Source organism: Micromys minutus (assembly GCF_963924665.1).
Source record: "Micromys minutus genome assembly, chromosome: 33".
NCBI lineage: Eukaryota > Metazoa > Chordata > Mammalia > Rodentia > Muridae > Micromys > Micromys minutus.
Genome location: NC_137968.1, coordinates 1,745,989 through 1,762,457, shown reverse-complemented (window position 1 = coordinate 1,762,457; position 16,469 = coordinate 1,745,989). Strand labels below are relative to the sequence as shown.

At 47.3% G+C, this 16,469-nt stretch overlaps 1 protein-coding gene across 1 annotated transcript; it reads right to left on the bottom strand.

Moving 5' to 3' along the window:
- Positions 1-14,575: 14,575 nt before the first annotated feature.
- Positions 14,576-16,009, bottom strand: KCNS2 (potassium voltage-gated channel modifier subfamily S member 2; the record flags this gene model as incomplete). The annotated part of the gene is made up of 1 exon (XM_080909354.1): positions 14,576-16,009. The coding sequence occupies one exon, from the start codon at positions 16,007-16,009 to the stop codon at positions 14,576-14,578; it is 1,434 nt and encodes a 477-aa protein (XP_080765480.1).
- Positions 16,010-16,469: the final 460 nt, after the last annotated feature.

Below are 16,469 nucleotides of genomic sequence, written 5' to 3'. Positions count from 1 at the left end.
AAACACCCATCAGCTCATGAATGTAATGTCAGCAACCAGAGAATTTGGCTCGGCAGGAAGGAAGAAAGTACAGGTTAGGATGTAGGGGTGGTGGTGAGAACTTCTGCAGTTGATTATGGTGATTTCTGTATGACTATAAATAGATTAAAGGACATTAAATTATAAACCTGTAGAATTATATATTTAGATATTTGATGTCATAAAAAATAAAACTTCTAAATCTCAGGAAATGAAAGAAACATGTAGAATCTAACTGTAGGCACTGAACAGGAATTCCCCCACCCACCCTCCCCACCCCCCTTCAAGATCCAATGCAATGTCAATATTTAATCAACTTTCTCAGAGTGAACTCAAGACTTTTGTCTCCTATGAAGTTTCCAGTGTGTTTGCCAGCAGCATGCTCGATTCAGTAAACACTAGATTCACCAATGGCTCCCCAGGTCCTGCTGTCAGCTCAGACTGCTCCTTGAAATTGCGCAACCAAGCCCTCTTCATAGCCCAGATGTACCTCAAATTCTGCATGTCTGATCCCTCTTCCTTGACCATCGTCTTCCACTGGCTCAGCAGGACGTGAAACACACGGTCCTTTGCTGAGCCTTCCTTGCCCTTCACTCCCACAGTCTCTCTCCAAAGGAAGCCTTCCAACTAGGAGCTGGGCCATCTTGGTGGCTCATTTATACATACAAAGCCAAACATGAATAAAAGGAAGGAAAGAAGGGAAGGAGGGAGGGAGGGGAGAAAGAAAGAGCAAGGGGAGAGAGAAAGAGATGAGAGAGAGAGGGGGAGAAGGAGAGGGACGCAGAGGGAAAGAGGGAGAGAGAGAGAGAGAGAGAAGAAATAGCTATGAAGCAGTTAATTTTCATATTTTTCTTTTTTGGAGTGGAGTGGGGATAAGACACTCTCATATAGCCCAGGCCGGGCTTAGCCCTGACCCTCCTGGAATTACGGGCTGAGCGCCACACCCAGGTATCTCCCTCCTCATTCCATTCATTGTCACCGGTGCAGAAACCTGAATAAAAGTTAGTGAGCTTTGTATTATGAGGAACCAGCCCCGGTATCAAAAATGTTTTATTAAATTCAGTACTCAGATGATATATGAAGAAGATAAAAGCATGTGGGCACCATAAAGTTACAGCAATAATATATTTGCCAACAGCTCTGGGTTTACATGTTACAGATTTCCACACATGTGATTAATACAGAAAATCCAGGTATTAATCACAGATCAACTTTCACAAAAAAACAAAGGGAAGGGCACCATTTCTATCAGCTGAAACCATGAAATTGAAGAATGCGTTTGGTGATTTAAAAAAAAAATGCAGTAACCTTGATTATCCACTGATATGTCAGTCACAAATCCTGCCTTCTTCCTCATTCCAGTCTTTCCCTAAAGTCATGATGGAAATAGCCTTAATAGAGCACTTTAGTGTTTTGACTTAGTGTTTGTGCCAAGACTATTTATTCAGAGAAATAAACTGTGTTTAGGCATGTGTGAGCCAGAGATATTCAGATGATGGGAACATGGTCCTTGCCTAAACCACAAGGGCACTCCCCAGCTTCAGAACATACAAATAAAAGCCAACAGAAAAGAAGAAGGTGCTTGGGGACTTGGAGAATTGGGGAGAGGACACTTTGGCTAGTTTAGTGATGCAATGTGGGAGTACAATGTGGGCATGGTAGTGGTAATGAGGAGACAGGGCCGTTAGGGAAACTGAGTCAGTGGAACTGGTTGACTTAATGGATTTGGAAACTGGGAAATGAAAGGGTGGGCAGTCATACGCAGAGCTAGGGCTGTGCCTCTGTGGCTGAACATATGCCTAGAACACAGGCAGTTCTGGGTTGGATCCCCAAACCACCAAGAGGACAAAAGTAGCTCCAAGCCCCCCAGTGCAGGCCAGCCCTAAACAGGAATAAGTTAAGTGGGGTGGAGATTCATTCAAGGACAGGAAAACAAGCTCAGAGTTGGACACATTGGCCTTCAGATGACCTTGAGATCTCAGACATTGTACTATTTCTGGTGCTTAGTAAAGGAACCTAACCAGTGAAGAGCCCATGGGAACAGTGCCACATGTGAAGGAAAAATCAAGAGTAAACCCAGAGACTTAAGAACAGCAAGAGGTGACTGGCTACTTCTGTTAGGAGGCCTGAGGCAGGGTCAAGAGCCAAGAGTAGAGGAGACCCCTAACTCCTGCTACATGTAAGAGATGCTCAGGAATGTGGGTGCTTGCTTTTCATCCATTGACCATAGATTAGATAGATAGATAGATAGATAGATGATAGATAGATAGATAGATAGATAGATAGATAGATGATAGATAGATAGATGATAGATACATAGATAGATAGATAGATAGATGATAGATAGATAGATAGATAGATAGATAGATAGGTAGATAGATGATAGATAGATAGATAGATAGATAGATGATAGATAGATAAATAGATAGATATAGATGATAGATGATAGATAGATAGATAGATAGATAGATAGATAGATAGATAGATAGATGATAGATAGATAAATAGATAAATAGATAGATATAGATGATAGGTGATAGATAGATAGATAGATAGATAGATAGATGATAGATAGATAGATGATAGATAGATAGATAGATGATAGATAGATAGATAGGTGATAGATAGATAGATGATAGATAGATAGATAGATAGATGATAGATAGATAGATAGATGATAGATAGATAGATGATAGATAGATAGATAGATGATAGATACATAGATAGATAGATAGATGATAGATAGATAGATAGATAGGTGATAGATAGATAGATGATAGATAGATAGATAGATAGATGATAGATAGATAGATGATAGATAGATAGATGATAGATAGATAGATAGATGATAGATACATAGATAGATAGATAGATGATAGATAGATAGATGATAGATAGATAGATAGATGATAGATAGATAGATAGATAGATAGATAGATGATAGATAGATAGATGATAGATACATAGATAGATAGATAGATAGATAGATAGATAGATAGATAGATAGATGATAGATAGATAGATAGATGATAGATAGAGAGTGCACTGGTGCACAGACACATATGTGAGCAAAGCATTCATTCACAATTATTTTGATCTAGGTTGATAGACATGTGATTTAGAAACAAAAATCTATGCTGGCATGATGGTTCAGTGGGCAAAGGCACTTGCAGCCAACCCTGACAACCTGAGTTCCATCCCCAGAACACACACAGTAGAAGAGAAGATGCTGATCTTTATAAACTGTCACAGAAAAAAAAAAAATCCAAGCGATATTAAAGAGTTTGCACAACAGGATCATCTACAAAACTACTTTTATCTCTCCGGGAATAAATTTATATACAAAAGTACAGAATTTCTGAAAAATAGAAACTCACCAATTCAGCACTTGGGGGAGAGGCAATGCAGGTTTGACTTTTTTTTCCCTCTTAGGTTTAGGATTAAATTCATTTGTTATAATACATTCCTTTCACATATGTTGTGTTGTCCCATACATGCTCCAGAACATGTATGGAGATCAGAGTGAGTTCTCCGCTTCCTCCATGTATGTTCTGAGGATTGAAATCAGGTTGGCAGGGTTGGCAGTAAGCACCCTTGCCCACTGACCCATCTTGCCAGAACAGTTTGTTTTTTTATCACAAATCTATCAACTATTATTAGAGTAATTATAAATTAATATTCCTTAAAGCTGCAATTAACACATTATATGGCTGGGGTGATAGAGCTGTGTAGTTAAGCATTTGCTCTGTATACAGGAATGAAGACCAGAGTTCAGATCCCTAGAGACACATTAATGCCGAGTAGGCCTGGACAGCTGCTGGTTATTCCACCCTCAGAAAGTGGGCGCAGGGTTTCCAAGAGCCCTTGGGCTGCAAGAGTAGTCCTAGTGCTGAGCTCTGAGCTCCACTGAGAGAGCCTGCCTCAGAGAGAATAAGCTAGAAGGTGAATCACAGGCGATTTCCCGCACCACCTCTCACATGCATGGCCACACATGTGCACAGCAGAAAAAGGAAATTAAATGTTACCTGCTTACTGATTATACGATGAAGACCACAGTAAAATGGTAATTATACCTTCCATTGCCCCCACAGAGAAAGACCAGTGAACGATAAATACTGTGCCTAGTAAGACACCCCCCAAAAAAACACAATAGGAGGCCCCAACACCTTTCTTGTCTGCACCTCTATCTGCACTCATGGCAGACCGTGGCTCCCAGGAGGACTGCTCTAACCAGGGACACAGGTGAGAACTCCTGCCCCATTTCCCTTCCAATTCACACCTCACCTGCACTCTCAGTGGGTTGGCGTCCTCAGTGGATGGGTGTGTCTGTCTCCCCACCCCACAGCCCTGCCTGTCTCCCCAGGAGGCCTGCTCCAAATCAAGACACCCAGACCAGCTAACACCAGAGACAGCCAGATGGTGAAAAGCAAGTTCAAGAACATAATCAACAGAAGCCAATACAATATGGTACCATCAGAACCCAGGTCTCCTACCGTAGCAAGCCCTGGACATTCCAACACACCCAGAGAGCAAAATTCTAACCATAAATCCCATTTCATGAAGATGATAGTGGCCTTTAAAGAGGATATGAATGTGTCCCTTAAAGAAATACAGGGAAAACAAATCAAACAAGTTGGGGTCTTTAAAAAGGAAACAAATAAATCCCTTAAAGAAAATGAAGGAAAATACAATGAAACAGTTGAAGGCAATGGATAAATTCTCCAAGAACTGAAAATGAAAATAGAGGCAATAAAGAAACAACAAATAGAGGCTATTCTGCTGGAGATGGAAAACCTAGGGAAGAGAACAGGAACTACAGATTTGAGCATCACTAGCAGAATACAAGAGATGGAAGAAAGAATCTCAGGCATAGAAGATACCAGAGGAGAAATTGATACATCGGTCAAAAAAAAAAGTGCCAAATATAAAACGTTCCTGGAATTTTGGGATGCAATGAAAAGACCAAAACTAAGAATAATAGGGATAGAAGAGGGTAAATATTCTCAGTTCAAAAAGTCAAAAAACATCTTCAACAAAACCATAGAAGAAAACTTCCCTAACCTGAAGAAAGAAATGGACACAAACATACAAGAAGCCTATGGAACACCAAATAGATTGTACCAGAAAAGAAAATCTTCCCAACACATATAAACAAAACACTAAATGTACAAAACAAAGAAAGCAGTGAAGGGGAAAAGCCAAGTAAAATATAAAGGCAGACCTATTAGAATTACACCAGACTTCTCAACAGAGACGCTAAAGGCCAGAAGATCCTGGACACAGGTCTGCAGACCCTAAGAGACCAAAGATGCAAGCCCAGACTACTATACCCAGAAAAGCTCTTAATCACCATAGATGGAGAAACTCAGATATTCCATGACAAGAGCATATTTAAACAATATCTTTCTACTAATCCAGCCCTAAGAGGATACTAGAAGGAAAACTCCAACACAAGGAGGGTAACTATACCCAAGAAAACACAAGAAATTAATCATCTCACAACAAACCCAAAAGAAGAGAATCACACACACACACAGTACCACCTCCAACAACAAAATAACAAGAACATTATATATTATTATATAAGGTCATTAATATATCTCAACATCAATGAATTCAGTTCACCAATAAAACAACACAGGCTAACAGATTGGATACATAAACAGGATCCACTGCTTTACTGCATACAAGGAACACACCTCAGCAACAAAGATAGACACTACCTCATAGTAAAGGGCTAGAAAATGTTTTCCAAGCAAACGGTCTCCAGAAAGGAGCTGGAGTGGCTATCTCTCTGCTTTTATGTTTCTTACCAACCAAGGGAAACAAGAGAGCCTACCTCGCCTGGCCACTGAGAAACTTAAATGAAAGAGCATGGGTAAAGCCTCGGAGCTGTGTGTGGTGAGGGCTGACTGTGGTCATTGTGGTTCTTACACTTGAGCTGAGAAGATTAGCACTGGAAAGAGGCTAGGTGAGGAGCTGCTGGGGAGAGAGCGTGATCACCAAAGCTCACAGGCCGGCCAGCCTACCCTAGTCAGTGAGCTCCAAGTCCAGTGAGAGGCCAGAGCCTCCAAACACAAGTAGGAGAACCATCAGGAAAGACGCCTGATACCAACATCTGGCCTCCGTGAATGTGTAGGTGCCCCCGCACAGATATGCACACGTGGCACACACAGACACACCAAAAAGAAACAGAGAGGAAGAAGAACAGGGGAACCAAAGCTAGGCAGCAAATAGGGAAATCAAGGCTGGAGTTGAGTGAATTGGTCTGAATACTGCCTGCCTTGGAGCTAGAACTGAACGCTCGTCCCGTGTGCCTCATGCCTATGTCCAGGCTGGAGCTTCTGGCTCTGGCAGGGTTCTCGCTCTTCTTCTTTCTTTGTTCCCAGTACCTTAGCGACAAAGTGTGTCTGAGGACCGAAGTGTGCTTGGCTTGCAGAGTGGAACCGGCGCAGGACACATCAGCGCCACTCAGATTGGAGGTTTGTGCGTTGGGTTTGGCCAGTGGAAGAGGAGCGAAGTAAATATCGCTCTGCCCTTGGGGTCTCTGCCCTTGGGGGCTCTGCCCTTTGGGTCTCTGCCCTTGGGGGGCTCTGCCCTTGGGGTCTCTGCCCTTGGGGGGCTCTGCCCTTGGAGTGCTCTGCCCTTGGGGGGCTCTGCCCTTGGGGTCTCTGCCCTTGGGGTCTCTGCCCTTGGGGTCTCTGCCCTTGGGGTGCTCTGCCCTTGGGGGGCTCTGCCCTTGGGGTGCTCTGCCCTTGGGGGCCTCTGCCCTTGGGGGGATCTGCCCTTGGGGGGCTCTGCCCTCGGGGGGCTCTGCCCTTGGGGGGCTCTGCCCTTGGGGGGCTCTGCCCTTGGGGTGCTCTGCCCTTGGGGGCCTCTGCCCTTGGGGGGATCTGCCCTTGGGGGGCTCTGCCCTTGGGGGGCTCTGCCCTTGGGGGGCTCTGCCTTTGGGGGGCTCTGCCCTTGGGGGATCTGCCCTTGCCCTTGCCCTGAGGAATTAAGGCTGTCATTGGCCTGTGTGCTACCCTGCCTGTCCATTCAGTCCCTGGGGAAGAGCATCCACCAAATCCCTCTTGGTTCTGGGTCTAGGTGAGAAGCAGCTGCTGCAGGAATCTCCCCTTGCGGCCTGGGAGGGTTTGTAAAGGTGTCAGTGCCGTGACACCGACTCACAAGGTTGAGGCTTCAGTCCTTGCTTATGGCGAACCGACTCCCCAGAAATGCCGGATTAATGCTAACGGCAGGGATTTGAGGGGCCCTCTGGCCTTAATTGCTCATCACCTTTCAACAGTTCGTTGTCGTCATATTCGCACTGGACACTAGGGATGAATACGTTGGCCCTCAAAGACTTTCCTGACCAATGGCGGTGACAAGCATCACCCAGTCCAGCGATGATGAGAAAAGGATGAGGTGCCGCACGCATACGGGGCAGGGGCAGCAACACTGGGAAGGGGTTCCCATGAAGAGCAGAGAAAGCCTGGTTGTGAAATGTGTTTTCTGCTTTCTTTCCCAAAGGGTTGGATTCCCTGAGGCTCCGGAGCCTCTCCTCGCACTGGGCGTGAGGCAAACTCTCTAGCTTGGCCAAATTGGCGACATCTGTACACTCTGGTCTCCAGTAAGCAACCTTGCCCTGGAAAATCAAAACAAACGATTTCCCTCCACTCTGTAGCTCTTGTGTGTCCCCAAGCTCTGACGCACACTTGCATAATCCCTTTCAAGGTAAGGACCTCGTGTAAAATCAGAAGCCAGTAAACCTGAGGTCAACTTCAATATCACAGTTCTGTTCTATCAGGAGAGAGCTACACACGCACGCACACATGCACACACACATGCACACACACATACACACACATGCACACACACGCACACACACATGCACACACACATGCATACACATGCACACACACATACACACACGCACACGCATGCACACACATGCACACATACATGTACACACATGCACACACGCACACACATGCATACACATGCACACACACATACACACACATGCACACACGCACACACACATGCGCACACATATGCACACACACACATCATACCAGCTCTTTCAAAATGGGGAAGCTACTAAGTAATCAGTTTACTTCTGGGGCTCTCCGAGCTCCCACCGGCTCCTCTCTCCAAAAGCAGTTTTCAAATCTGGGATTCAGGGAGAGCATAAAGCGAGCTGTCTGGCGTGTCTCCAGCAGCCAGTGGGAAAGCCTAGGGACACCCTGGGCTCTGTGTAGTGTGGCTTCCCTCTCCTCCCACACTTTCCACAAAAAGAAACGCTGCACAGAACCCGAGGAGGGTGGCCTTTGTCAGAAGCGAGTCATCTGCACGGCAGGGGGAGCAGAGAGTTTGCCCGAAAAGTAGAGGGAAGGCCGACAGACCAGGAAGGGAGTCCTAGCTGCGCTCCTCTTGAGAAACACTTAGCCTGGCGTCTCGCTGCTGACACCTCGGTTCTTTTCATAGTAGGTCTGAAAATAGCTCCGAATTCTTTAAATGTCTGGAGATGTGGGCGATGAAAAGAGTTTGCAGTGAAAAGGAAAAAAAAAAGCCACACCTGTCCAAGAACCCCAAATCTGCTTTTGTTACATCCACCATCTCCCTATAGGCTGTCTGGATTCCTGGCACCGTCAGGCACCCCACAGCAGTTTGGAGGACCATTCTTCTTGGCCTTGGAACTCGGGTGATCATTCTGTTCCTCCAAGAAGCAGCTCACACAGCCCTTTATGTGTCCCTTGCTACAAGTCTCCCTCGACCCTGTTTCCTGTGCTCACAGTACCCACTGAAAGGTAACTCTTTTCTTAAGGGGCCCCTTTTATAAAGAGCCCATGCACATTTTCTCCCTCCTGGGCTGGGACCCTTCATATACGTAATTAGATTTAACGAGGCTCCAACAGCGGACGGGAAAGTCCCTGGTGGGATCCTGCGTGAGTCCCTACATCAAACCTGCGCATGCGCACAGGAGCTTTATCAGCCCTATCTCAAGAGTTCATTTTGTGAATGGAAGAGTCACACAGGTCTACTTAGCTTATTTTGCTCAAAAACTCCCCAGATGATTTTGAAGCGAAGTGGCTCCGAGGTTCGTACTACGTACGTACTGTGAATGACGCCCTTTCTGTTTATTTCCTCTGAACTGACTAGGGTTCTTAGAGGGATGGAGCAGATAAGTAAGTGGGGAGGAGTCCAAGGTGACTGAGGGCGCCCCCTATGGACCAGAGGCACCGCTGCTCCATTAGCAGAAGGAGGAAAAACTGGAGGGAGGAAGCTGAGAATCGTGGTTAAGTCCATATTGGGCAGGATATGATGACTTGCTGAATGTGGCCTGTTTGAGCTGGAATCAGGATGGAGACCTGGGAGCCATGCATCCTGACTTCACCTACAAGGGAGGCCATCCAAGAGTTAGACAAGGGAAGTAGAAAGACATTTTTCTGGGGGATCAAATTATTTGGGGGTGGGGGCTTGAAACCAAGGAGAGGCTTCCTGGGTCAGGTTCAGACAAGGGCATTTCCCCCGTGAGAGTAAGAAGAGCAGCGAGTCATGAAGAGGGAAGGAGGAAACCAGAACAGGAGAGCCCCTGGAGGCTGCCGGACTCCATCTTCTCGGAAGACCCGAGAGAGATGAGGATAAAGGACTAGCTAAGGTCCCTGGGCATGGGGGCTGGAGAGCCCCTCTGCTGCTTCCTGGATGTTGGTTATTGACAAGGCCACACCCATTTGTTGTGTGTCGGGCCTCTGCACACTCACATCTTCTCTCTGTGTCCCACATGTGCTCTGGCGGAACGGCTCCTCCTCCTGGAGTCTGAGGAGTCCTAGTCCCGTGGGGTCACTTCCTCTTGGTGACACCAGCAGCTAGCCAGTTCCCGCCACGTTAATCAGAAAGCCTCCGAGTAACCTCGGGGAACAGGGACAAGGATCTGCCTGGCTTCACAAATGGAAAGGGGGGGCACCAAAAGGAATGCATGTGATTCATTCTCTCTCTCTCTCTCTCTCTCTCTCTCTCTCTCTCTCTCTCTCTCTCTCTCTCTCTCCAGAAATGATTATATATAAGTAAGTGTGAGAAACTTAAAGCCCACAGGAGGCAGTGACTGCTTACTTAAAAACTCAAGACACTTGAGGCAGACAGTAGGCCCAAGCCTTTCTCCAGGACCCTGTCCTGACCCTGTGTGTAAGAAGTTCCTACCTTCCTTAAAATCCATCAGAGACTAGGGGGTGGGGGGAGTTCTTGTGCTACAAATGAGGGCATGAAGAGGCAGGCATGCGGAGAACTGGCTTTCACACTGAGGTAAACACGTGGGCAGGGCTTTATGAATTATTTTATCCAATTCCTCACTCTGCAGCAGTGGAGGGAGGGGCTCAGAAAGGTGAGCAGTTGAGGACAAAGCCTTAGGTAAACCTTAGACCCTAAAGTCTCAGATGGGGAGAGCTAGGAGCCAAGTTCACGAATCTTCCAGCAATGTAACCAGCCTGGACACTCCTGCTTTGCTAGCACTAACCGCTTGAGTTGCAGAAGGACTGGCCTATCTGGTACAGGGCAGGGTTGTCAGAGCAGGTTCTTCAGGCTCTAGTGTGGGGCACTGAGCTGCAAAAAAATCCTTTAGGAACCTCTGGTCCCCTGGGGTGCCAAGACAGTGTAAGTATCCCTACAACCAAACAGCCACCCGGAGCATTAAGAAAAGCTCCTCCCCCTAACTTCCTTCCAAGAAAAAAAAAATTCCCCTTCTCACTCACTGCTCAAAAAGCTCAGGTTTGGGTCTGAGAACCCAGGATGGGAGTCAGGATGATCGTCTACCTATAATGGAGACAGAGACAAGGATTCCCAGCGCAAGCTAGAGTAGCAAAGCCTCTGTGCTCTGGGCTCAAGTGACAGATCACGCCTGAATATATAAGGTGCAGAATTCTTGAGGAAAATACCCAACATTAACCCTAACCTCTATGCATGTTGGAACGTGAACACACACACACACACACACACACACACACACACACACACACCACACGTAACATAAACAACCAAAACAAACCAAAACACCCCTCTCCAAAAAAAGCCCCAAAACCAGTTTAGTCTTTCTTGGTCAGTTCAACCCCTTGCTTCCCAATGTCCTTCTCTCTGCCACTCCATGTGAAATTGAGGGGCCTTGGGGAATTGGAATAACTGTTTTCTGTTTAATCTGCATATTTGCAAATCTGGCATCCTGAGTATGTCAGTCATGTGCCTGGAGTCGAGGCGCAGGAAACTCGAGCACAGCAGCCGTAATGGTGTATGGGAGCTGCCAGGACACTGTCACGGCAACACACACGGTAGTGTGTTAATGAGTGTTAAAACTGACATTGTAAATACAGTGTTCTCGATGTTTAAAATTACAACCCTGGAACAAGTCATGCTGTTAAAAACATACAAGAAATACCAGTTAAGCCTTCAAGTAGAGACCACACAGCCTGTGGTCTCTCTACCGACGCTCTCCCAAATTGCAGAACAAATCGTTTCCATTGAAACGAAGCAGGAATTAACAGGTAGCTCGGTGCTTTGATTGCTACAGTCAGTAGAAATAACAAACCCAAATATTAAACATCAATTACCACCTGATGAGCTAGGCATAAGCTCAGCTCCTCCTCAGTAGCCAACCTGGGGAACACAGAGCTCTGATGGGAAGCACAGCCCAAGACTAAAGTGTGATGAACACGGGGCACTTCCGAATGTCCATCCCACATTCCATGAGGAAGCTCGACCCATGTATTTGTTCTAGCAATATTGAACGGGCCAAATGCTCTCCAGGAGTGGAATTGATCTCCAACCACCAGCTTGGCATGAATGAACCCTGATAGGACATGAAGGCCACCCTGATAGTCTATGGGCTCACGTCAACTTTGTAGACTTTATTCCCAAGAACAGGGCTCAAAATGAATTTTCCCTCTCCTCTCCCAGGAGAAACTATTGTGGGAGACATTAGCTAATTGGTTAATCAGACAGAGGCTCTGTGTCTGTCCAGGACTTGTGAACGTCAGACCTCTGGGTGGTTTAGTGATGAGTGAAAGGGTCCCAGGGTCTTACACAATTCCTGATGGTCTATGGGAACCACGGCAGAGTCCCAATCATCTGGGCTTCTCTCCCTCAAGGTCTCTGAAACCACTGCTCAGGAAACTCAATGTTCCTGAACCTTTTCATGCTCGGAAACGATTAAGTCTTGGTGGGCAAAGGAATATTCTCTTACAAGTATACATATATGTACAAGAAATGTTAAAAAGACAGTCTCTAAAGCACTTTGGGATTTCCCCCAATGAAAGGCACCAGATAAAGCAAGTCATTACCAAAAAAGAAAAGTCAAGTTTTCCAGCTTTCGCATCCTTGTAGGTACCCAATAGAGGTAACTCTTTTTTTTGGTGTTAAACATGTTCATTTAGAAAAAAATCCTTAGGAGAGTGGCTAAGTTATTCTGCCTCTGCCTCTTTTCTTCTTTGTACCAGCTTCATGCCCAGTTACGGCACACCACCAGCCTCGGCAAACTGGACAGTCCTCACGGGTTTACGATGTCCCCAGCCTTCAGTGCAGCTGGGGGACATTTTTATAAATGCATGTTCTTCCAAGGCTGAAGATACTAGCCAACAACAAGAGTTACATGTGCAAACTCCCCAAACAAACCCCTTTTTTCTGGTCTGCAGGCGGGATTCCTTGAGGTCACTTCCCATTCCTGCTGCTTTGGAAACGTAGACATAGACGTACATGCACATAGGCAACAGGAGGCTGCCACCCTCTGCCCCCGTGGGTCTCCAGCCTGATGGAAGATCTGAACTGGAAGCTCAAGGGGTGCATTCATCCAACAAATCACCCACATTGTAGTCACCATGGCAACTACTAGTATACAAAGCCCTCTGAAGTGCAGATTATCCTTGGCCAACTAAAATACAAGACATACCAGTTGACAGTAGCCCCAAACTTTGGATTACAGGCCTGTTTATCTCCATATTTGGATCCCTGGATCCCATAGCTTTGCCAAAGACTCAGCAATAATGAAAGACACTGGAAAACCATCAGGTTACTTAGAAGATGATGGGAAAGGATTATCTCAGAAGAGGCCCAGCTTCCCCCTCGTAATGTTTGGTGCTAACTGAATGGTGTGTTGGGAAAGGAAATAAAGGTCACCCTTCAACACAGCTTTGTGGTTGAAAGGTTCATTCATTTGTTTTACTAGTTTTAAGCTTTTAAAGAAACTCACAGTTAGTTATATCTTATATAGTAGCAGGTTTTGGCTTTATAACGCTTTTCTTCTTGTCTCTACCCCTATCCCCACCCCAAACCCAGAACCCACTGCAATCGTAGTGGAAATAAAGATACAGCTTTTCTACCCTGGGAAGACCACGCTCCCTTCATGCACGTCTGTGTTTCTAATGGTCTGTACTTTTGCACTACCAGGTCTCCATGCTACCGCAGGAAACAGGAAACACTGTTCATGCACTATCCTGTGTCCTAGAAAGCAAAACTACCTAAAGCAAGTTGCTCAGAAACACAAGAGCATTCGTGTTATGGGCTTTCAGAGCAGGCAAGAAAATGTTTAAGCTGCCGCCCTTGCCCAGCAACCCAACAGTGCTCACGTTCACAAAGACAACAAAACGCTAACCTCTTCTAGTGGAGAAAGACAGCACAGCCTTATTCCTGAAACATCTTAAAAAAAGAAATGCTTGAAAAACATGCTAATACCAAGACACAGCAAACTTTGGTCAAAATGGCCGCCTGGATTGAGAACCTCAGCCAGAAGTAAATGTCTCTGTAACTCCCCCAGGAAAAAGAGGCCTGGCCAGCCATAAAAGGGATTAGCCTACATGAACTCTGCTTATAGCATCCTGGGGTTTGGTCCATGTTCGGCTAAAGTCCCTAAACGTATCTGTTTGGGGGAAAACATTCAGTCTTTACTACATATTGACTGAGAGACATTCTCTTACACGGACACTTATGAGATCACATGAACACACATCTTTCTTTAAGATGACTGGTGTATTCATGCACAACACAAGGACAGGGCCAGGTAGAAAGACACCTCGAAGACTTGCATTGGTCAAAGTGTGCTTAGGTTTGCAACCTCTGTTTTGGTATTAAAGGTAAATGAAAGCAATGGATACATAGCTGAGATTATGTTCACCCACGATGGCGATCCAAATCTCATGATACCCTTGCTGACCTCATGGACAGATACGCTCTCACTGGAACTTTAAACAGCAACCTCAGAAACTGGAGCACAGACAGCTCACTCACAGGCAGTCCTGGGGTATGAGCATTAGAGTACTGTACACGGTGGACAGAGAAATTAGCATTCTGGACACTCATCCGGCAGAAAGATGAACATTCTATGCCCATGATGCAAACACCAGTGAGTGTCCTTTCATTGAAAGGTGCAAAGGCGTGTTTTTAGACACACCATCCTCAAAAAAAAAAAAAAAAAAAAAAAGACTCTAAACATCGCAAAAGCAATCTAGGGCTTACAGGATGAATTCTTATGTTATTAGCCCTAAAATTGCCCTGGCTGTGCTAGACACACAATCAGTGGACCAACAATGGCCGCCAACTAATGTAGAGAATCGTCTAAACTCAGCTCACTGGGTGAACTCCTGCTCATGTTTGTCAGGCTCGCCATGAGGGACTTCACTTTATGGGCGTAGTAGTCCCTCAAGTTGACCGAAGGGACCTCCTTCATTCCATCTCCGAAGTCACAGCTGCGCATGGCGCTCTCCAGTTGCTTTTGGCGCCGATAGAAATGGGAGAACTTATTGAAGATCAAAGTGATGGGCAGGACCACAACCAGGATGCCCGCCAAGATGCAAGCAGAGGCGGTCAGCTTCCCGGCTGTGGTCCCTGGGACGACATCCCCGTACCCAACGGTGGTCATACTGACGGTAGCCCACCACCAGCAGGCAGGGATGGTGGCCAGGCCCTCGTTCTCCTCCTTCTCAATGGTGTAAGCCACCACGGAGAAGATGGAAATCCCCACCGAGAGGTAGAGCAAGAGCAGCCCCACTTCCTTGTAGCTGTATTTCAGGGTGGCTCCCAAGGAGCGGAGGCCAGTGGAGTGTCTGGCCAGCTTGAGAATTCGGAAGATCCTCATCAGCCTCAGGACTTGAGCCACCCTGCCCAAGTTGGCCAAGGTAGGAGAACTCTCCACCACCAGGTTCACCACGAGAGTTATGTAAAAAGGGACGATGGACATGAGATCAATGAGGTTTAGCGCGTTCTTGAAGAACTTGAGAAAGTCGGGGGCCACGGCAAACCTGGCCACCAACTCGAATGTGAACCAGGCAATGCCAAAGTGCTCCACGATTTCGAACCTGGGGTCTTCACCAGGGTTGCCCTGGCTATCCGGGATCTGGAAGTCCGGCAGGCTATTGAGGCACATGGTGATGATGGAGCCCAACACCACCAAGATGGAAAGGACACTGAAGACCCTGCTTAGGACCGAGTAGCCCGGGTTGTCCAACGCCAGCCACAGCTGCCTGCGGAAGTTGCCCAGGGGCTGCCCATCGAACTTGGAAGCATCGCTGTAGAAGGCCAAGATCTCGTCGAAGGAGGAAGTGGTGCTTTCCTGGTCACTGTACTCGTCCCACTTCTCCTGCTCCGGTTCCACTTTGCGGCCGTGGTAGCTGTAGCTGCAGCAGGAGTCGATGAAGAACTCGTTGATCCCCCAGTACTCGATCTCCTGGCTGAAGGAGAAGACGCACAGCTCAGCCATGACGTGGAGCTTGCCGGTGTGGTAGAAATGCAACACGTAGGGGAAGAGCTCGGGGTTGCGGTCGAAGTAGAACTCACGTTGGACGTCGTCGTAGTCGTCGCAGAGTTCCAGAATGGCCTCTCGCGAGTGGCAGAGGAGCAGGCGGCCCAGGCGCGTCTCGGGGAAGCGCAGCAGCGTGTGGGAACGCAGCCGTCTCTTGAAGCCGCCCACATTGATGCGGATCTCTCCGTCCTCGACGTCGGCCTCGGACAAGTCCCACAGGCTCTGGCGGGTCATGCTGGAGATGCCCAGGCAACCGCGCCGCGCGGGGGCGCTACACCTGAAAGCAGAGGGAACGGCATCCGTGTGAGCGCTTGCACTCCCCACCCTCTAGTCTCTTTTCTTTCTCTCCACCCTCGTGTGGCGGGGCTCTCCAGCAGGGTCTCTAGGTAGGGTCCGGCACTGGGGTGCAGGAATGGGTCTATGGAGTTGACCCCCTTCCCAAGGCAAGTGCGTGTTTCTACGAGCACACCGGGGCCTCTACCTCCTCCCGGGAGTGGCGCCTCGCGGCTCTGAAAGCCCAAGGGGGCTGCGTGCTGACCTTGCCTGTGAGCAGACCAAGGAGACGCCCCCGCCCTCTCGCCGCAGACAGGCGGGACCCAAGCTGAGATGCGCGCTGGCAGGGCTTGGCCAAGAAGGGGCGCAGAGATTTGGGAGGAGACAAGGAAATTCACCATTCTAGTCTGTAAATCTGGGC